General features: G+C 43.5%; 1 protein-coding gene and 1 pseudogene across 1 annotated transcript; both read right to left on the reverse strand.

Annotated features, from left to right (window-relative positions):
- CIMAP3 (ciliary microtubule associated protein 3) lies at positions 1-5,360 on the reverse strand. The gene is made up of 6 exons (XM_026484549.4): positions 5,295-5,360; positions 4,923-5,065; positions 4,203-4,301; positions 3,157-3,287; positions 1,373-1,490; positions 1-356 (listed from the first exon to the last, which is right to left on the reverse strand). Exons 1-6 carry the CDS (start codon positions 5,311-5,313, stop codon positions 288-290), a joined length of 579 nt encoding a protein of 192 aa, XP_026340334.1. The 5' UTR covers positions 5,314-5,360; the 3' UTR covers positions 1-287.
- A 3,563-nt stretch (positions 5,361-8,923) lies between these two features.
- LOC113244880 (peptidyl-prolyl cis-trans isomerase A-like) lies at positions 8,924-15,753 on the reverse strand (annotated as a pseudogene).
- Positions 15,754-15,851: the final 98 nt, after the last annotated feature.

Consider the following 15,851-nt stretch of genomic DNA (forward strand, 5'->3'; position numbering starts at 1 on the left):
TGGGAATTAGAGCACGAGGACAGAGACCCATGAGAATTTCAGGAAGATGGAGCCACCCCACTGAACACCGGGCAGTGTTCATCTCCGTGTGTATATGACAAACCACCACATGACACAGAGCACTCTGAAGTAGGCTTTCTGTTCTCACACAGTAGTTACGAGCCCCTTCCCTCCCTGGGCCCCGTGCTGGCAGACAAGAGAGCACAGCAGTGCAGGGGGGAAGAGCAGCTCTGTCCTCAGTCCTGGATCCGTGGTCAGGAGGAGCCCGTGAAGGTAGTCCCAGCTCCTCAATTGTAAAACAGGCTTAGGTAGGCCACACGGTTCCGGTGCTTTCTGAAGTCCTTGTCGGTGGCCAGCTGCAATGAGGGAATGTTGTCTAGGGCAATATTCTAATGAGAATCCTCCACTTCCTGTCCTCCTGGCTGTGCAAATTAGAAGTGCACATCACCGCTGTCGTGGCCCAGCTGAAGCCCACCCCATAGGAGCCTAGTCTTAGGATTCTGTCAACGTTTGCATGTAGAGCTACTCTCTGTCATCTTACTCTTGTGTCATGCTAGGACTTGGTAAATCTCCAAGTATAACTGGTAAACTTCTCAAAACCAAAGATGCGTGTTTGATTCCCAACTGTTACTCATAGGTCTAGCATGATGATGTTGATACATGAGACATTTAACAAAGAGCTGTAGAATTAATCCAAGGTTTCTCTTAAAAAACAGAACTTCTGGAATTATGATCGCTCACATGGATTGAGCATTTATTGTGTTGTAGGTACTATGTGAAATTCTATATTAGCTTGATCTTTAAAACCTTATTAGATTGAATCTATTATTATATCCATTTTAAAGAAAGGAAAACTGAGGCTTAGAAAAATTGCCTGAGATCACACAACCAGTAATATGGGAGCTAGTATTTGAACCCAGGCAGTCTATCCCCTGGATCCATTTTCTTACCAGAACGCTCTACAGCACCCTGATGATCTAATACTCTGGTGGTATATGCAAGGAGCACTGGCTTAGGAGTCACAAGACCTAGATTCAAGCTGTCAACTTGCATAAGTTACTTAATCCATCAGAGCCTTGTTTTCCCCCTCTATCACCAAGGTGATAGAGCGTCCTGTTCCTGCACCAGAAGATGAATGGAGGATTAAGTAAGAAAATGTGACTTTTGTCGGTCATACCCATCTTTAAAAATCTAACAAAACTGTGCAACTCTCCAAAAAGATTCTCATATGCATATCTGCACAAACTGTGCATACATATACTGTCAGGGGAACAAGGACTCCCTGAAACTCATTCAGACACTCCTGGATATGAACCCTTGATACATATGAAAGTACCAGATAGAGGGCTCTACACAAGTCCTGTCTTTTTACCTCAGCTTTTAGGGTTCTCTTCTGTAGACATGGAATCTGAGCCCAGTCTGGAGATCCAAATTTCATTGGCCAGGTGATTTTGGGGGGTGGCTTCATCTCCGGGTTGTATGTACCAGGGCTAGAAACAAAAATACAAAGCATCACGTGTAATGACTTGGTAACCACACACGAACTCCATCAGTACCACAGCTATCCCTGAACTTGGCCTAATTCCTTGAAAAAAAGGCAACAGCCCAATTAGCTTTTTAATGTGGGGCAAATGTGGGGTTCCCTTGCCTTAATGTATTTCTGATTGGCTGTGAGTGTTAAAGCTATCTAGTCTAGGGGGCACCTGGGTGGCTCAGTCAGTTAAGTATCTGCCTTCGGCTCAGGTCATGGTCCCAGGTCCTGGGATTGAGCCCAGCATTGGGGTCCCTGCTCAGTGGGAGTCTGCTTCTCCCTCTCCCTCTCCTGCTCCCCCTGCTTGTGCTCTCTCTCTCTCTCAAATAAATAAAATCTTTAAAAAAAAGACATCTAGTCTTGACATTCCTGTTAGGATTAAAATCGACTCTAGTTTGAAAAATATTTCTGCAACCTGGTATCCTTGTCTGAGAGGCCAAAAGATCCCAGAAGTGCTGGGTGAGAAAAGAGCCTCCCACAGTCATGAATAAGTACTGCCTGTGATTTGAAACTGGGAGTAAAATAGTAATGATAATTCAATCAGCAATCGCAGGACCAGAAGGCAGAATCAGTTAAAGTTAGACTGATGTGGCATTGTATTATAATTGCCTTTGTTCATAATATTTGGTCTTCAGTGTAGACTCTGCTGTGTTGGATATAAGACTTAGAATGGACACGGAGACCAAGCTTCAACACTTCCACTTCCTTAAAGCAGCCATGAGAAAGCTGCACTCACTCCCTGATCCTTGGATTTCTCATGAGCAAAACAAAGATGACCCTTTGCCCCGCAGGTCCATGTTGAATGGCTTCCTGAAGCACTCAGTCTACAAGGGCCACGTGCTCTGCCCCAGCCCTCCTCCTCTGTTTTCAGTTCCTCCTTGCTCTCCACACTCTAGCCACACCAGCCTCCTCCTTGTTCCTCCCACCAGTCCCTCCCCAGCTTACAGCCTTTGAACTTGCAGCTCCTCTTCCCTGGGAGCCCTGGCCCCAGATCTTCACAGGGCTGGCTCAGTCTTGTCATTCAGACTTCAGATCCAGTGCCATTTCCCCTAAAGACCTTTCTGGATATCCTTGCCAAATTAGTTCCATCCATCCCATCACCACCACCCTGATCACTGTCTTCACAGCAGTGAAGTGTGCCTGTGGCAGTCCTAGCTCATGGCTACTGTCTTGCCATAATTAGTAAACTCACTCTGAGAAGTGGCACTGTCTGACTGCGAAATTATATGGTAACCGTCCTTATTACCACTGATTTCTTTCTTTCTTTCTTTCGTGTGTGTGTGTGTGTGTGTGTGTGTGTGTGTGTGTGTGTATGTGTGTATTTGCTTCTCATCTGTCTGGATTCAAGAGTGTACGTTCCAAGGAAATGAGGAGCCTTGTGTAATGGGTTTAATGCAAAATCTCTGGATGCCTTGAAAGTGCCTGGCACATTGATAACTATTGATTGAATGAACCCCTATGACTTAGAATTCTATAATGCCAGAGATGTGGAAGGTCAGAGGTAGGCTCTTTAAAGATGGCTCTTTAAAGATTTATTTAGGTGGCATGGTCTGGATGGAACCCCTCCTTTGTACATCCTTTCCTATTGCTGTTTGATGAAGTGCTCCGGAAGAGGGGAGACATACCCAGGATAATAAGTGTCCTTTGAGTATGTCCTAAATCGAGGCAACAAGGCATTAAATGGAGCAAAATTTTGTTTGTGTATTTGCTCCTGAGGATTTGCAGCCTGGTACATGCCTGGGTAAAGCATCATGTCCTGTTTGTCAGAAAAAGATAAACATGTTAGAGGGTGATATATATACCTATAAAACCTCTACTTAAAGAAAACAGACTCATCCCCTTTCTGCGTATGTATCAGCTGTAGTTTCACCACCCCAGCTACAGATACAAGGCTACAGTAGGGAGAAAACCAAGATAAGCGTGGGGTTCAGCTATCTCGGGGCACATATGCTGAGGCTGGAGAAAGAGATCTGCAGGAAGTAAAGGACCAAGGTGACCTGTTGCACCTGCTGCCCCCACCATCCCACCCAGAGAGTTTTTAGAGCCAGTATCCCTCTCTTTGAGCTCAAGTGTCAGAAAAATACCCAACAACAGGGGCGCCTGGGTGGCTCAGTCGTTAAGCGTCTGCCTTCGGCTCAGGGCGTGATCCCGGCATTAACTGCTATGAGCCTGCTTCTTCCTCTCCCACTCCCCTGCTGTGTTCCCTCTCTCGCTGGCTGTCTCTATCTCTGTCAACTAAATAAATAAAATCTTTAAAAAAAAAAAATACCCAACAACAGAATAGGATCCTATACTGAAGACTTTTAGACATGAAATCCAATCACATAAAAGGGTTCAAAAATAGCAATTTGTTTTTTAAGCGGCAAGATAATAAGATACAGACACAAAGCTTTGGTACTTAATGTCACCTGTGTCGGCCCTGAAGCTGGGTCTTGATACCATTTCTTTTAAGAATTGTTTTCCACTCCCCCGGGACGCTCACACCCATTTGAGATACTAACACCCAAGCTTTTCAGATAGACTTCTTCATAGCTTTTGTCTAAATATTTTTCTTGAATTTCAGGGCACATTTTCTGGTAACTTCCCACTCTCCCCGCTTTGCTCCCCGATGCAAATACACGCAGCAACACGGATCACACTAAAATCTAAGCACATTCAAGCCGTTTCTAACCTTGTTGATTGCCTTAAACCTCTCAGCTGTTCTGGCACCAAAAGTGTATCCTTTTCTACTGGTCGGGATCTTAGAGAGGTTGTACGCCAATCCATATACCTTCAGGTAATATATAAAAAGAAAGAAAGAAAATACACAGAATATTATAGTCATCAAAACAGGCCAAACTCAAAATGTTCTTATCTGAATCTTCTGCAGAAGTTGCTCCCTCTTTTTTGACTCCTCTGAGTGAAGACTGAGTAGAAACAATTATATAAGCAAGGCAGGTATACCGGTCTGCAAAGAAATGTGGCTGGTAGAGTAAATGACATTCCTGTGAATTCCAGTGAATCCAGTCCTCTAAGCCCCACAGAGCTGAATTTGCTGTAAGCCCACCCTCAGTCTGGTGACATTTCATAAACGGATGTAGCAGCACAGCCACATTCCCAGTTTGGACTAACGGGAGGTATTGGTTCGGAGGCTTTTGAAGGTGGGACTGGAGTGGGGACTATATAGTGGACTGTATGAAGAAAGGCTTGCGTTTAGTGGGTGTTGGAAATGGGGAGCAAGGGTCCTTTAATTTCCTACATTGGACCTGACAGCTGGCTGCAGAGGACCAGGGCACTTCTCATGTCGCCACCCCAAAGATCACAAATCCCGTCGAATTTTTCTTCCATGGAACCTAGGTATTCGCAGATAGTCAGGGAACTGAGACCCACCCAAGGGAAGGTGAATACTCACATCTTCTGCTATGTAACATCCAGGCCCTCTGTGGGGCGCTCCTCGAAGAGGGAGAAACTTGTGCCCCAACAAGTTTGGGGGGTGATAGTGAGGAAAGAGCTTCCTCTGTTGACGTGTACCGAAAGGGTAGTTAACCAGCGACTCTGAAGATCAAGAAAGAGCAGAAACTCCACATGAGGAAGGCCCCTGGGTCTAAGGGAGCGCTCTGGGGCCGCGTAGGTTGTGGGGAGGCCGAGACGGGACAGAGCCCGATCGAGAACAAATACCAGACCGAACCCCGTGGAAGGCACGGACCGCATCCCCTCGCCCGCCAGCCTCCCCACTCTTCCTGCGGCCCTCTACCCTGGATTCCTCTATCCCAGCCCCGCGCACCCGCTTTGCCGAAGCACATCGCGCGCGTGGCCGGGCTAGCAGTTGTGTACCGCGTTGCTAAGGGAACGCAGGGGCACGCAAGGGGAGTGGCTACGCGTGCGCCTGCGCAGCGGGGCGGCACTCCCGCCCTCCCGGGTCCCCGGCGGAGAGCATTGTGAACTCTGTGGACGAGTGCAGGTGGGAGGTTTGCTGTTCTTGTGGCTGCAGCGTTTGCGCGGGTGAGGGATCGAGCAGAAGGGCTTTGGAAGTTGGGCCACCGGGAATGCGCTGCTGAAGAGGGAGGGACACTAGGTTCAGAATGCCCCGAAATCTGGACTGCCGGGATCGGGGACCTAGGAAAACGCAGCCCCTGCAGTGACGGAGGGTGGGGTGGGCTCCCAGGACACCGCCTACAGCAGGGGAATTGGGGGCTGAATGGAGCATAGCCTAGGCAGTTCCCTATTAGGCCCCTCTTAGACCCATTTTTCTGCAGGTTGCCCCCTTCTGCCTCTAAACGTGGCACGCACGACGCTTTTTTTTTTTTTTTAATTAATTTATTTGACAGAGAGAGAGCGCGCGCACAAGCAGGGGGAGGGAGAAGCAGGCTCACGGAGCAGGGAGTCCGATGTGGGACTCAATCCCAGGACCCTGGGATCATGACCTGAGCAGAATGCCTAACGACTGACTCACCCAGGCGCCCCACGCAGGGACTTTAAAAGGGTTGGAAGCCTTGAGTGGAGCAGAGACTGCAGCGGAATCACAAAAGTGCTTAATAATTGTAAAATCTCGGGCAGTCACTTAAATGTTTAAGTCCCAGTTTCCTCATCTCCAAATTGGGAATAAAAATTCCACTTTATTGGCTAAGGGCAGGATTGAGAGAACCGGGTGGAGGCTAGACACGCCGCAGCTCACTGTCCCATCACACAGTGCATTGTCACGTGTTCTACATAACATTCAAATGTCCTGCTGGGCTTTACATAAATAATTGGTTGTACCTGACTTATATATAATGACACTGAGACAATTTTTTACAAGAAATAATGCATAAAGTCCAGTAATATAGAAGGTTGTATGAGAAACAAAGCTTATAAATGGAATAACGATACAGTCTCAAAGTTATTGTATAATTTGCTCTAAGCATTCTGTCTACTCAAAATACTCCAAATACAATTGCAGTAAAACTGATGATGAATAAAATGTAAAAATATTGGTATTGATTTGATAATTTTCTCTTTCATTAGTATTTCAGGTAATATTAATATTTTTAGATACCCACTGTTTGTTTTGAAATTAGTGTTTACATTATTAGTGACATGAAACATGTCTTGCAAAGTAGTGTGATATTATGGCACCCAATTTCCTCCTTGATAGACTGGATTGCTTCAGACTAATCCTCCAGCTGAGAAGAGGTAGAAACCTGGACAAAATAAGATATGTATGTTTGGAGACATCAGAGATATACCACGGAAGAAAGAATATACAGGGTCAAGATTGCAGAGAGAGGGAAAACCCAAAATGCTGAGCCACAGTGGGTGCTGCTGTTCCCTTTGCATATCTGCTAATCAAAGAGTGTCTGAGAAGCAGAGGATTTGAGTGGAACTTTGGACATGATGCATCTCTGAAAGCTAGGGACCGAAAATTAGGTTGGCCTTGGAGGAGGGGAGACTGGAAAACACCCTGGGCTTTTAGTTGAGACCCTAAAGTGATAAACTTTAGGAATAAGGGTAAATAAGATATAGACCAGCTCTCAAAAAAAAAAAAAACCCCGAAGCCCACCTTTGTATCTACATAGTCTCCAGCTGTATTAAGGTGATCTGCTTCTATCCTTATGACACACCAGAAAAAAAAAAAAAAAGAAAGAAAAGTAAATAGTCTCTGAATATAACATCATCCAAAGCTTCAACTAATTTGTAGAATTTTTCATGCAAAATGTTTGGCATTCAATATAAAACAGCCACTTATACCAAAAAAAAAAAAAAAAGAATAGAAATAAACCCAAAGGAAATCCAGAGATTGGAGTTCCCAAACATGGGCTTTAAAGTAACTGTACTTGGTTCAGATTTTGGAGGAAGCCTCCAGACTGCAGGGTGGACGTGGGAAGCAAGAGAAAGCAAGGAATTTTGGGACCCTCAAGCAAATCCTTGGCTTCTGAGGCGAGAAGCTAAAAGAAAAAAGTGATCACAGCCTCACAACAAGGTCAGTAAAGATCCCAGTGTATTCAAGAAAGAGAAATTTTCGCCATCAATCTTCCTGTTCATGTTACTAATGTAACATACACGTGGGTCCACCGACATCCTGATTGATGCAAATTAATCCACTTTTCATGAAAGCCAATCCAAACATAGTACAAAGATGGGCTGTCTGTCTGCTGCATGCATTTCCTGTACAAGCCGTTATGTCATGGTAAGATTGAGAAATTAAGGTAGAACTTCAGGCAGCTCTAAGGGTTATCAAGGGTTCAATGTTTGGGTAATGATCACTCACAAAGGAATCTAGGCGGGTGATTGTCTAGTACCAGAGAATGTTTAGACACAGGTTTATATTGGGGCCCCTACTGATGAAGACCTTAAGTGGAGACTTTTGCAGTTCCCATCATGTACATTTCTAACCATAGTTATAACATCAAAAGGATGCCTGATGTTTATGCAGATGGTTTTAGCTTTGCGAGACAGTTTATCAGGTCTCCTCATTTGACTACGTATGAGGCCATTATAAACATTATTCTGGGGACGCCTGGGTGGCTCAGTTGGTCAAGCGTCTGCCTTTGGCTCAGGTCAAGATCCCAGGGTCTGGCTCCCTACTCAGCGGGGATCTGCTTCTCCCTCTCCCTCTGCCACCCCCCCACCCCTCTCATGCTCTCTTTCTCATGCTGTCTCTCAAATACATAAATAAAATCTTTTACAAAATAAAAAGAATTATTCTGGGAAACCACCTGCTCTGTTACAGTGGTCTAATGGAATGGGATAAATAGATTTGATTTTTGGTATAATGTTTTAAATAAATTTTGTCTCCTTTAAAAATTTATTGAATTAAGGAATAAATCAGTTCAGCATAGGGGATAAAGCTGGTAATTCAAGAAATTAAATGTGACGTTGGAAAATTTTAGAAACAACAAAAAGGAATCAAATAAAAATTGTATGAATAAAAAAGTGCCATTTCTGAAAATAAGAACGCAAGGCATGAGTTTAATAGCAGATTATAAAAAGCTGAAAAAAAGAATGAAAAGAATTGGGAATTGAATCAGAAGAAAGTATTCAGACTTGAAGCCTGGAGATGCAAAATGACAGAAAATACAGGGGAGAAATATAAGAGACAGATGAGAAACGATGAAAAGTTCCCCTTATATGCAGATTTTTTTACATTACAGCACTGTAAATGGTATTTTCTCTTCCTTATGATTTTCTTTTGTGCTTGTGTGTGTGTGTGTGTGTGTGTGTGTGTTTGTGTGTGTGGTTTAGGTTTTATTTCATCATCATAAACTGAACTCTTCAATCCAGCTAGAACTGGGGGTAAGGAACCATGAAGCCCGCAGAACTGCAGCCAGAACACAGAGATTCTGGGGTATTTTGAGCAGGTAGGGGTGGAGGGGTGCTCTCCTGAGCTACAGAAGGAATGATCTGGTAGTTAAGATAAAACACAAGTCAAATGTGTTAGATCTGTCCACAGTCAGCAATGGTGACCTTCTGGCTGGTCCGGCCGTTCCTGGATCCATGGCCTCCACGATGTTCATGCCGTCTTTGACCTTACCGAAGACCACGTGCATGCCATCCAACCCCTCGGTCTTGGCAGTGTAGAGGAAGACCTGGGAACCCTTTGTGTTCGGTCCTGCGTTGGCCATGCACAGGATGCCAGGACCCGCGTGCTTCAGGATGAAATTCTCATCATCAAACTTCTTCCCGTAGGTGGACTTGCCTCCAGTGCCGCTATGGCATGTGAAGTCCCCACCCTGGCACGGAAATGCCGGAATAATCCTGCGAAAGCAGGAACCTTTATAACACAATCCTTTCTCCCCAGCGCTCAGAGCACGAAAGTTCTCTGCTGTCTTTGGAATTTGTCTGCGAACAGCTCAAAGGAGACGCGGCCTCAGGGCTCCCCATCCACAGAGATGTCGAAGAACACGGTGGGGTTGACCAGGGCTGGACGGCAGCGTCTGCAAGGCCTCCTTTTGATTTTCTTAATAACGTTTTATTTTCTCTAGCTTACCTTATGGTAAGAATACATTGTGTAAAGCATATAACATACACATTACATGTTAATCAGCTCTTTGTGTTTAATGTGTAGGGCTTCTGATCAATAGAAGGCTATTAGTTAAGTTTTGGGGGAATCGAAAGTTATAGATGGATTTTCAATTGCGCAGGGGGTGAGCATTCTTAACCTCGTGTTCACAGGTCAATTGGATGTATATATATATGGAGACAGAAGAGAGAGAGAGAAGTAACATTTAACAAAGAATTGGGGTAAAGAGGTAAGAGAATTCTTTGTACTGTCTTTGCAACTTTTCCTTAGGTTTGAAAATGTTTCAAAATAATAATAAAAAACAGGTACCATTAGAAAAGTGAGAAAGGAAGCCAAGATATGGAGGAAGACATAAACACAAAAGCACCAAGACCTGCAGTGTCCGTCCAATGTACAAGCCACTACCATATGAACTACTGGGCCCTTGAATGTTTAATTTAAATTGAGATTTGTATAAGTGTAAAATATACATCAGAATTTAAAGACTTAGAATGAAAAAAAAGTACAAAATATCGCATTAATAAATTTTATATTGGTTACATGTTGAATTGATAATATTTTGGATATATCAGGTTAAATAAAACAGTAGTAAAATTAACTTCACATGTTTCTTTTTACTTTTTTATTTTTTTATTTTTTTTTAAAGATTTTATTTATTTATTTGTTTGACAGAGAGAGAGACAGCCAGCGAGAGAGGGAACACAAACAGGGGGAGTGGGAGAGGAAGAAGCAGGCTCCCAGTGGAGGAGCCTGATGCGGGCCTCAACCCCAGGACTCAATCCCAGGATTCTGGGATCACGCCCTGAGCCGAAGGCAGATGCTTAATGACTGAGCCACCCAGGCGCCCCTCTTTTTACTTTTTTAATGTGGCTATTAGAACTTTAAAATTGAACACATTGCTCACATTATATTGCCATCGGATAATGTTGGTCTAGTATATATAAAGCAACTATTACAGATCAATAAGAAAAGAACAACTTAATAAAAAAATAGGTAAAATACTTGAATGGGAAACTCAGAAAGAAGAAAATTCAGATAACCAGGAAACACATAAAAAGTACTGAACTTCAATAGTCATAAAGGAGTTACAAATTTAAACAATGAGCTACCCACAAGATGGCTAAAATTATAAAGACAGGTAACACTGGGTGCTGCCAGGATGGGACACAGCTGGAAATCTTGAATACACTTTTAGTGTAAATGGAAATTGATGCATTCACCTGGGAAAACTGTTTGGCAGTGTTTACCAAAGCTGAAGTAGACATCCCTGTGACCTAATAATTCTAGCTCCTTGGTATTTACTCAGCAGGAACGCATACAAGGTGCACCAAAAACGTGTATAAGAACATTAAAAGCAACATGATCCATTACAGTCCCAAACTGGCACAACCAAATGCCCATTAATGGTGGAATGGAAAAATAAGTTGTGCAATACTTGTACGAGGGAATACTATACAGCAGCGAACAGGAAAAATCTTGCCTGTGTAACAATCTAGCTTAATCTCACAGTGCTGAATGAAATAATTTAGACTTGAACTTTTACATACTGCGTGAGCACATTTACATAAATCCAAGCATAGGCGAAACTAATTTATGTGTTAGAAGTTAGAATGGGGGTATGTTTTAAGGAGGGTAGAGGGAGTAAAAGAGAGGGGACATGAGAAGGGCTTTGGGAACAATTATATGCCATTTCTTGGACTGGGCACACTGTTTACACTGAGGAGTTCACCTTGCATATTTCATTAATCTGTTCAGTTATGATTTGGGCATTTTGCATATGCATGATAGACCAATAAAATAGTTTATTTTTAAAAATCTGGCAATCCTAGAGGAATCATATTAACATTATTTACTTCTTTTCAAAAATAACATAGTCATACTTCTTTTCCTGTTTTTTACTTCACTGGTTGTAATTAGTTGAGTATTATCCCTACTTTAACTAAAGCTATTCACCTCTTTTTATTATCAGGAAAAGTAAGTCTAGAGTGCTATTAATTTTCCTCACACTGGTCTTTGTTCTGGCATCCACTTATAAGTCTGCTTTTTTATTTTCCTAAACTGCTTATACGAGATGACATTTAAATTTCTTTCTTAATTCTAGGCTTATTCATTGTTTATTATATGGTGCAAGAGCCTGACTACTTCATTGTCTTCTAAAGAAGTCACATCTGAGCATTTATATATTGAAATGCATATTATTTTATTAGAAATTATTTTTCTCCTTTACAGTTATGGCATTATATTGTTTATGAAATTATGCATGGCAGGTTATGTTATCCATGAATTTAATTAGGATAATAAAAGGGGTGTTACAAAATAATTTGTTACTCAAAGCAGGACTTGGGTTTGGATTGAGAACCTCTGATCTAGAGAATAGGGGTTCTGCTGGAGAATGGATGTGTCTTCAGAAGGTGGAAGAAGGAGAGGAACATAGACTTTCTAAATCCCACTTTCCAGACTTAAGTTACAGCCTCTCTCATCTGGTGTTAGAGGAATGAACACAGGCTTTGGACACTCTGAGAACTGGTTTCCAACAGGTACTGGTGCCTCATTTGCTAGCGACATGACTTTGTGGAAGCTACTTAGCTTTGATTCATCTATAAAATGGCATTAATTATTTCTTGCCTCCTTAGGGCTGCCATGGGAATTTAAGAGATAACACAAGACAAATATTACACAGCAAATGACTAGACTATAATTGGCATTTAACAAAAGTTAATGCACTTCTGATCTACCAGCTCCATGCCCAGAGCCACGGGTAACTCCCAGAGTACCTCTGTGCAAATAACAACAACAACAACAACAAAATTTGCCCTTTCATCTGCATGGGTGCCACCTCTTATCGAGGCTCAGGACTTGGTGAGAAGAGCACTTCCCCCTGCCCTGCCTGGATCAGGGCTTTTATGTAATCCTGAGCATACCCTCTCTCTTTCCAGTTAGACTCCCATACCGAAGGAATAAGTTTTCATAGAGGTACTAGAGTTTAAGAACATGATTACCATTAGCAAAGTTCCAAAGAAATGGGTGGGTGATCCATGGCAGGATTTTGTCATTCATGCACTCAAAAGGATCAGATGGCTTGGACCTTGAAGATCTCCAAGAAGCTCTGTACCAGATGTCCCCATCGGAGGGCCCTTGAACTGGCCTATTTCCCTCATTTAACAATGGCTCCATGAGTCACCACTTTCATAAACAGACTTTAACCAAGAAGATGAAGGGCGTAGCTCAGACTGGCTGCTAAGCAGCAGCCCCACCCTTGAAGCCTTCAAGTCATTGTGACACTGCTTTCTGAAGGGCAGCATTAGGGTGAGAGGGAAGCCAGAAAGGCCCCTCTTTGAAAGTCAGTTCTTCTAATTATTGACTGCATAATTCTGGGCAAGGTTTTCTCACGAGATCTCAGTTCCCTCACCTATAATGTGGGGGCGATATTCACCACGCAGGAGATAGCCTATATAAAGTACCTAGTCTCATACTTGGAATACTCACCTTGTTCCTTCCTGTCTCCCTTCCTGCCCTCACTGATTACTTATTAAACTCTTGTGATATGCTGGGCACTGCTCTAGGCAATGGGAACGTAGCAGTGCACCAAAGTCCTCATCCTCACAGAGGTTAATTCTACCAAAGGAGGCAGACAATAAAAATGGTAAATACATAAAATGTATGATATGGCAGGTACCGAGAGAAAAGAAGCACAGAAAGGGCAGAAGGTACAAAGGAGGTTTCAATTTTAGGTGGTGCAGCCAGGGATAGCCTTGCCGAGTTGGCTTTGAGGAAGCGCCTGAAGAAAGTGATGTCAAAAGTCAAATGGAAATCGGAGGAGAGTGTTGTAGCTTGTACAAAGGCCCTGAGGCAGTAACTAACATGCCTGCACTATTTGAGAAACAGAAAAGAGGCTACCATAGTTGAAGTGGAGAGAATGAGAAGAGTCAAAGGAGGTGACATTAGAGCCTTCATGGACCTAGAGCTGGATTGTGCCTGTCCTCTTCTTGCATGTAGTAGGGATGCAGTAAACATTCATTTCATTAATTAATATGTAAATGTAGCAGGAAAAATGGGGGGCACCATTTTTTTAGGCTGCAGTGATTTCTGCATTCTAGACATGGTGACAGACTCAATCTTTATGGGGAAATAGTGACATCAGAAGAAGGTATTAGTCTGGGAAACCACTTTGATCTAGCAGCTGGCCACTGTGTTGTTCAAAGATGCTTTTCCTCAGAGTTAATGGCCTCTGTCATGTCCTTCACCAAGTCCAGTTCCCTGCCTCCCCATGTCTCCTCCTCGGTGTTATTTGCCATAGTAGTGACCTAAACAGAAACTCCTTCCAAAAAGTCTGCCCAAATTCTTATGCTCTATTTTACTCTAGGCTTTCTTATTCTTTGGTTAGAAATGTAATTACATTAATAATAATAATACCCAATTTTACTGACTTTTGCCTTCACTTGCATATCTATGTTTTTGCTCTCCAAGGCATGTTGTGTAAGTGCTCAGAAGTCAATACATCAGCTACAATCACAAGTCGATTTCCCCACGTTCTGTAACCCTATTCCAGCCCTGTGTTCTTGATGGTGAATTTAGATCATGTCACCACCTCTGCATACCTGCTATTAACTTCCAATGGCTCCACAGCCCACTTACAATAAAATCCAAACTTCTAGCCATGTTTCAAGACCTTGTGTGATCTGACCCCTGCCTATTTCTTTCCTGTGCCCCCTACCTCAGTGAAGCCCTGGTCTTCTTTTTTCTAATGTGCCATGTTGATATCCAGTTCAAGGACCCTGTAGTTGCTGCACCTGTGCCCAAAACGCCCTCTTCCCAGATCTCGAACTGACTGGCTCTTCTTGAATGTCAAGGCTCATCTCATTTGGGACCTCCCCATAGAAGACTTCCTGGACTGCCCAAACTAAAGTACATTCATCTCCTTGTCACTTTCTATCACTGTTACACTTTTTTTCATTTCTTTGTTTGCCTAACACTCTCACCATCAAATTATAACCACCATAGGGGTAGAGCCTTTATCTTATTTACCACCATGTCTTCAGTACCTAATATTACCTGGCACACAATAATCACTAAGTGTTGTGAGCTCATGAATGTGTCATCATTACCCAGAAAACTGCTTGTGCCTCATCACTGTCACCAAAGTGGCCATCTGTACAAGGGAGGTGGTAAAGTACAGTACTTAGGACTGTGAGCTCTGGAACCAGACTGTGTGGCTTGGGACCTGGCTCTGCAACTTATTAGCTGGGCGATCTTGGGCAGGTGATCTAATTCCTCTATGCCTCAGTTTTCTGGAACTAATGTTATCTTCCTCACTTCGTGGCTGGGAGAATTAAATAAAAAAATACATGTAAAACACCTAGAACAGAGTTTGACATACACTAAGCCTCCCAGAAAAAATAGGAGCCGTTATATTAGGATTCTTCTAGTTGCAATAAAAACAAACTTAAGCCAGCTTAGGCGGCAAAGAGGAATTTATTGTATAGGTATAGGGGTGTTTCACAGAGTCCAAAAGCAGAAATGCATCTGGGTCTCAGGAAGGAGCTGGAACTGACGAGTGGAAAGCTGTCAGTAAGTGTCCTCCATCTCTCATGGTAGCTTTTCTGTGTAGCTCCCCTTTGGTCTTGCTTTGTATCCAGAGCAACGGCCCTTCTCCACAGTCTCTCACTACAGCGCCTGAGTTTAAGTATCCCAGCACAAGCCACTCTCAGGGTGACAGTCACTCCTTGTTGTCTGTTGCAGAGTTCAAGGCTTGATGATCTGATTAGCGCTCGTGAGTCTGATGTTCATGCTAGTCAATCAGCCAAGCCAGCGGGGAGAAGATGCAGTATGATCACAGCAGCTGGGGACCATGGCCATGGCTTCAAAGAAGGGGACAATCTCCTGATAAAGGAGCACTGCCAGTCCACAGGCTGGGCAGACATCCCCAAAGGAGTCCCCTGCACAGATCTTCCCAGCGCCTGGTCTACGAGGCACTAGACCAGCTTTGGGACCTCATCAGAGAAGGACAGAATGCCCTGGGCTTTCTCTTTTTTTTTTTTTTTCAAAGATTTTATTTATTTATTTGACAGAGAGGCAGCAAGAGAGGAAACACAAGCAGGGGGAGTAGGAGAGGGAGAAGCAGGCTTCCCACTGAGCAGGGAGCCCTGGGCTTCCTCTTTTTGAGCAAGCCACACAGGCTTTTACCCCCAATCACTCTGGCTCTTTCCTGAGGACAGTCACCAGGCTACGGACCTATCTTCTCCATGTCCTCATCCCATCCCAGCACCAAGTTTTCAAGCATTTCTTCCTGACAGCCTCCAACCTTCTTGCAGATCAACCTAGGGAAATAGAAGACTGTGGGGT

This window comes from Ursus arctos, unplaced genomic scaffold (genome assembly GCF_023065955.2).
Source record: "Ursus arctos isolate Adak ecotype North America unplaced genomic scaffold, UrsArc2.0 scaffold_12, whole genome shotgun sequence".
Classification (NCBI taxonomy): domain Eukaryota; kingdom Metazoa; phylum Chordata; class Mammalia; order Carnivora; family Ursidae; genus Ursus; species Ursus arctos.